The sequence below is a fragment of the Cricetulus griseus genome (genome assembly GCF_003668045.3).
Source record: "Cricetulus griseus strain 17A/GY chromosome 1 unlocalized genomic scaffold, alternate assembly CriGri-PICRH-1.0 chr1_0, whole genome shotgun sequence".
Taxonomy (NCBI): Eukaryota; Metazoa; Chordata; class Mammalia; order Rodentia; family Cricetidae; genus Cricetulus; species Cricetulus griseus.
In genome coordinates, this window is record NW_023276806.1 from 261,126,584 (window position 1) to 261,133,321 (window position 6,738).

At 53.8% G+C, this 6,738-nt stretch overlaps 1 protein-coding gene across 1 annotated transcript in view; it reads right to left on the reverse strand.

Moving 5' to 3' along the window:
• Tspear (thrombospondin type laminin G domain and EAR repeats) overlaps positions 1 to 3,236 on the reverse strand; it is a 168,945-nt gene extending 165,709 nt beyond the window's left edge. The window contains exon 1 of the mRNA XM_035451511.1: positions 3,152 to 3,236. Within this exon, the coding sequence (XP_035307402.1) occupies positions 3,152 to 3,236 (85 nt within the window). The remainder of the gene's footprint in view (positions 1 to 3,151) is intronic.
• Positions 3,237 to 6,738: the final 3,502 nt, after the last annotated feature.

Here is a 6,738-nt window from a genome sequence, read left to right on the forward strand (position 1 = left end):
GGGGTTGTCTGCAGTATCAGCTTTGGCACCATCACAGCTGTGATAGCTCTGATGTCACACCCCAACAGCTGGTGCCCCCCCACCTGCAGCTTCCTATAAAGGCCCTTTCGCACTCCGACCTTCCAGCATTTCTCTGTTTTCCCCAATGCCATTAATAAAACCTCTCATCCTGGCCTTTGAGTGTCCCTCTTCCTGCCTTATGCAAGGGTCAGACGTCCTGAGAGCATTTCCAGATGATCCCCAGGACATGAACTGTCTCACCTCTGGCTGGAGTCCCCAGTGGACTGTGGCTGGTGACTGGCAGCTGGATTGGTCCCCAAGTCTCACTATCGCTGATTGACTACCAGTGTTCAGGGACAGCAGAGGCCAGTGGAGATGTGGCATAGGCAGAGCATAGTGCCTCCTGAACAGGCTCCTGTACTACTCTATCAAATCTATTTAAATGTCCCAATCTGTAGATCTGTGTTCCCATGAAGAGTAAGTACAGCCTGGACGTCAGGGGAGGGTATCAAAGAGACACAGGCTGAATGGCAGGCGCTTCATAATCTGCCCTCTGGGGTCTGGGGCCTGTACCCGCTCTACAGGATCTCTCTCTCTCTCTCTCTCTCTCTCTCTCTCTCTCTCTCTCTCTCTCTCTGTGTGTGTGTGTGTGTGTGTGTGTGTGTGTCTGTCTCTGTCTCTCTGTCTCTCTCTCTGTCACCCCTCTCTTTCTCTCCACTCTCTCTCCTCTCTCTCTGTTCTTTCCTCCCTCCCTCTCTCCCTCCTCTCTCTCTTCTCCTCTGCTCTCTCTCTCTCTCTCTCTCTCTCCCTCTCTCTCTCTCTCTCTCTCTCTCCCCTTTGAGCCAATCTGGATGTCCCCTACATTTCCAGAGCCCCAAGCATGCCATGTCCTCTTAGCCATAGCCACATTCTGGCCTGCTGTCCTCCACCCCCACGCCAGTGTCCTCTGAGCCCTGCTCTGCCCATTCAGGAGACAGCAGTGGGGAAGTGACAGGTTTCCAGGCTGTTACCCCAGGATCTGTGAACCCTAACACCCCAGGAGCCTGCCCCAGGGACAGCCAGGCTCTAACCCTCAGCAGGCCTGGACCATGCCCAGTGGGGAAAAGGCTCCTTGGGAATGTTGCTCCTGCCCACACACCAAGCCTTCCTGCCTACAGGGCAGTGAAGACAGGTGGTACCCTGCCCCTGCCCACTCACTCTCTTGGGGGACCCTCCAGTCAAAGAGAGGGTAGTGAAGTCAGCTCCCACTAGGAGCCAGAACATCCCTAGGAGTTCACTCACCTGGTATCTGGAATGCCCATGACTCTCTATGACAGAATCCCCACCCCAGCCTATACTCCACAGTATGTGAGTCCAGTGACCTGGGGGCCCCTGAGAGCCACACTGCTGGCCACCTGCTGGAGAGTGAAGCCACAGGCCCTTCTCAGAAAGTCCTCAGAACACAGAATGTCAGACGCCACAGGGACAGCTGTGTGGATTGTGACCAAGCTATTTCCTACCAGATACCAGAATACCATCTTGTCACCTCGTTTGCACATTAAGCACCAGGAAGCACTTGACAAGAGGCGTTCCTGGGTCACCGCTACAGCCAAGAGTGAGGGCTGTGAATGCTTATGAAAGCTTCCAGCAGCTTCCCACCTGCTGAGACAGCAGCCCAGACCAGGGGAAGGCAGAAGGGAGCCCTCATAGAAGTCCAGAACTGCTCAGTGCTCAACACAGAATAGAACCACGGGGACTTAAACCTGGGCCAACCCTCACTGGCCTCTCAAGCGTCTTACGATGTGACTCCATAATATCAGCCTGACTTTTATATTTCCTCCCTGGTTCACCATGTTTATAACTGGGTCATCTTTTAACTATTTGAAACATACCTCCAGGGGAGAGGGGGCAGGCTTTATAAATAACCTTTATTACCATGTACAGGTCGGCTGTGTTCCCCAGGCTCAAGAACAGGAAAGCACATGTCCGTGACTCACCCAGTCCCGGAAGCATGGTCGCTTGCGCTCACGACACCCAGCCCGGCTTGCACAAGGTTCTTCTGGGGCTCACTTACACACTCACCTGCATGGGGAAGGCTGGCACCTAGGTGCCATTGCTTGGAGCCAGGGGATTTGTACAGTGACAGCCGACATAGTGACATACAGTTGACGAAGCTCCGCATTCAAAGCCATCTTTGAAAGTGTGGCTGTGGGAGAGCAGGATACAGGGGCCAGGGGCTTCTGCTCCAACTCAGATTCCCACTGTGGTCCTGTATCAGAGGCCCAGGGCCTCCTCACTCACAGCCCATGATCTATCGATTGCTGGAACTCACAGCCAATCACTTCTGTGTGGTTAGGCTGTAAATTGCACCGTCCATGCACATCCGTGCTCCAAACCCGGGTCACAGGACATGTGACAGAGAGCAACAGCCCAGTGCATGAAGGAGCCTAACACTTCCTGGCAACCAGGGAGGAGGTAGGCATATGAAACCACAGCCACCCATCACCAACTTGCAATCCCCCAGGAGGTCTGGGTACCAGATCCAACTGTCCTGTTTCTTTATTCCATAAACTGTTACTAGATCAGTAGGATCTCTTGTCAGGAACCTAGGACACCATGTCATGGTCACTAGTGCTCCCAAGTGGCCTCTCTAGAAGAGAAGGAAGCCTGCAGTGAGCCCACCCTGGGGAGCTCCAGGCTGAACCCAGGTGTGGGTTGTGGGTGTGTTTGGGGCTGGGCCTGTGTTTCTTCTTCAACTGGGGACAGAGCCAGGCCCGTGGCGGCCCAGAGCTTTGCTAAGTGCAGGTTGGATAGCTCATCTCCATGCCAGGAGCCCTAGGGCCGGGGACTTCATTCCTGAAGCAGGTGCTCGGCCTTCCCCGGCAGCCAAGCAGGTAAGTACATGCGAAGCCTCAGTGGCTGCTGGTAGCTCTTTGAAACTCGAAACTCCTCCCACCTCTGGCAGCTCAGAGAGACCTTCTATTGTAACTGTCTGTGCAGCCCCCTCTACTGTATCTCCCTGTCCCCCATAACCCCACCATCCATTCAGCTGTTAGGAGACCAGAATCCTACCACATGCGGCGATTTGGTATCCAGAAGTGGCATGTCCAAACCCATGCCCCTCCAAATCCACAAAACGTACCCTACCCAGGTCCCCATGTGGCCACCTTACCTGTGCAGGGCTCCCAGTGCTGGGCGCCACAGCCGGGGGTACCCAGAAGCAAGAGCGCCGCACACAGCGTCAGCAGGGCAGACATGAGGGGCTCGGGTCCCAAGATCCATCCAGGGGCTCCACTCTCCTGCAGAGGCAGCCACTACTAATTCCCTGTGAGGGGCAGTCTGGACCCCAGGTGGTCACTGTGATGAGCCCATGTCAGTGTCTGCAGGAGCACAGAGGTGGCCCTGGCAGCAATGACAGCCCCTAGTTGTTCTGCGGTAGCAAAAGGCGGGTGGCCCTGGCAGGCTGGGGTTTCAGCTGCAGGCAAGGGTTTATCTCTTCACTTCCCTGCTGGGCTTGGGTCCCGTGTGCAGGTGACAAGGGTATCAATCTTCAGGGCTGGGATTAGTCATTGGCAAAGCTCACCCTCCCAACGGAGAGACAGAAATAGAGCCTTCATCGGTGCGCTGAGAACAAACCAGAAAAACTTAGAAAACCAGTTTTTCTTGGGTGCAGACGTCGGCTGAGTGCTGCTGCTCGGGACTCGGTGCAGGTGACCTTGGCAAACCTGGAGCTAGTGATAGGGGCAGGTGCTCCGCAGGTCCGCCGCGTGCTCTGCCCTCAGCTGGAGTGGGTGTCCCCAGAGGCCCCAGCATTCAGCAGAGGTCAGTCAGCCTTAGGTCCTGCAGGAGGTCAGGTCCTCTGTCCTGTGCTGGTGTCAGGATCAATCTCAGAGGAGGTGGTGACAGCGGCAGGTCTGCCCTGCTGGGTCCCACACCGTCCCCAGGAGGGCTGGCTTTAAGGAGGGCTTTTTATCTGGTGCCCAGCCCTCAGAGGGTGTGTGGGTTTGTCAACTGTTGGCTTCAGGAATTCCCCTGTGGGGGGAGCCATCCTTAAAGAGAGCTGTTCCAAAGGAAAGGGAATAGTGGCCTATGGAGGGTGTGTTGCCTGTGTGCTCAGTTCCCCGAGGGAGGTTTTTGCCTCAGCAGGACCCCCTTTTACAAACCCCTAAGACATTTCAGCAGAAATGCTCAGCTTCAGCAGGAATGCCCAGTTCAGAACCCAGGCAGAGCCTGACTCTGTGGATGTTTGCAAATGGTAGACTGTGTGTGTGTGTGTGTGTGTGTGTGTGTGTGTGTGTGTGTGTGTGTGTGTAGTGTGGGGGGAGGTGGAGGGACAAACAGAAAAGAAGAGAGGACAAAGATGGATGGAGACGAGAGAAAGAAGTGGGGGAAAGCCCCAGTTTGGGCCCTGGTAGCAGAGGCTGACTCAGTGAGTGCTTGCAAGCTCAAGACCCTGTGATGAGAGAGAGAGAGAGAGAGAGAGAGAGAGAGAGAGAGAGAGAGAGAGAGAGAGAGAGAGAGAGAGAGAGAGAGAGAGGAGAGACCATAAGACAGAGAATGAACAGGAATAGATAGAACTGGAGGGACAAGAAAGAGAGAAATGGGGTGGGACAAGACAGGGACAGAGATGGAAGGGGGGCTCCACAGAGTCCTGCAGGGTCCCTGTGCAGGAGACATGCATCCAGTCCTTCCCTTTTACCTGGAGACCCTGATCCCCAGTTTCTGTCCCAGTGAGAGGGCCGTGGACTTGTGGTGCCTAAGGTATCTGTGGAGAAAACCTTGAAGAGATACTTCTTATACACGACTACCCGTTTCCTGACCCAGAGGAACTTTGGGGTAAGTGTTTTTACCGCTGGGCCCCTGACTCAGAACTGCTCCTTACTGGTGGGACACATGGAGTAGTGGCAGGATTTCCAGAGGTCCCCTTGTAGATCTGAGCAACTGTGAGAGCCTATACAAAGCCCACTCACCATGTCCCTAGCCATCAAAGGAGAGATGCATGGTGCTTAGGGTAGCATAGTGGGGGAGCAGCAGCCTGGTCTGAGATAGGAGGGCAGGGGCAGCAGCCTGGTCTGGGAGAGGAGGGAGGCAGCCTGGTCTGAGGTGGGAGGTAGCTGTCCTGTCATGCAGTTTCTTTCCCTCATTAGGAACACTTTGTCCTGGACCAGGGCCCCTCCCAGCCCAGCTGCAGGTCCTGGTGGTAGCCTCCAGAGCCATACCCCGGGTGGCATATGGAGGTGACTTCTGCAGGATGGGCAGCTAGAACCTGTGCAGGGCCACAGGCCCATAGATAGGGTTGCACAACTGCTGGGCTCCATGCAGCCACCTGACCTCTCTCTGGCTCCTTTTACTACTTGTTAAATGAAACAGTGACAGTTTTTTTTTAACAGCCTAGTTTAAGGAATTAAAATTATATTACCTTTGGAAAATTTATCCTTGTCATATTTGGTGCAGTCATACCCCTGTGTTGTCAGCAGCAGGCAAACATTGGTTATTGGAACTATCATGTAAAACCCCACAACAGCCACCTCAGTGTGGGGGCTGACCATGACACTCCAACACACCAGAGGGGTCTCCGAACCGCCACATCCGGAAACTGTGTAACCAGCATGCAAGGGTCATCCAGCAAACCAGACCACAGATGTGACCTGGATAAAGCAGCAGGTCGAGGGCGTACCAGCTCCTAAGCCCTCAGTGATAGAGGAGAGTCCAAACCTCTTCCTGTGTGCTGTTGGAGACACCAGCAAGAAGGAGAAAAAGCTCATGTTTCTTCGCCAATATTTCCCAAGTTGACAGTGCCACAGAAATCACTTCTTCTACATTACATACAAAAAAGACTTAGAGGGCTGGAGAGATGGCTCAGAGGTTAAGACCACTGGCTGCTCTTCCAGAGGTCCTGAGTTCAATTCCCAGCAACCACATGGTGGCTCACAACCATCCGTTATGAGATCTGGTGCCCTCTTCTAGTGTGCAGATAGACATGGAAGCAGAATGTTGTATACATAAGAAATAAATACATAAAATCTTAAAAAAAAAAAGACTTAGAAATCGGCCAAGAGCAATGTGAGGGTCACACATCAGAGCTGTTTGTGACTGGCCTGAGCCTTACACAGTTCACCCAAACCTGAGCTCTCTGTTAATGCATCTCAGGCAGGAACAGCCCAGCCCCTGTCCAGTGGGAAAAGAAAATGTCCCAAGAGGTGGAGATGTAGCTCAGCCCTGGGTTCAATCCTGAGCACCCTATGATCCAAGTGGAGTGGTGCACTCCTGTAATCCAGGAACTCAGGGAGATGGGCCATCAGTTCAAGGTCTTCCTAGGCAACACGGCAAGTCTGGAGTCAGCCTGGGCTACTTGAGACCTTATGGGTCAGGAAGGAAAGAAGGGAGAGAGAGGAGAAGGGAGGGAGGGGGGGCATTAATTAGATCACAGACCCTCCCATGTCTTTCTCGATCTCCCTGCAGTCTGTGTCAGAGAGCTCCGGCCTCTTCAGGAAAAGCAAACCCAGCCTCCCCACTAGTCAACAATGTTTTCTTTAAGACTTACAGGTCTTGAGAGACAACCTTCAGGCCTCCTCACAGTTGCCGTGCATGGCTGCTCAGCTCACTCTTGTACCTGTATCAGCGAGTTCAATGTGTGGCCCGTTCGTTACTGCTCCCAATCTCCACCCAAGGGCCATCTATGTCATGTTACTCTCCGTGTGCCCCATTACCTTGTATTCTATGTCCCTACTTCCTTTGTCCGCATTGTGTTAGTACGGC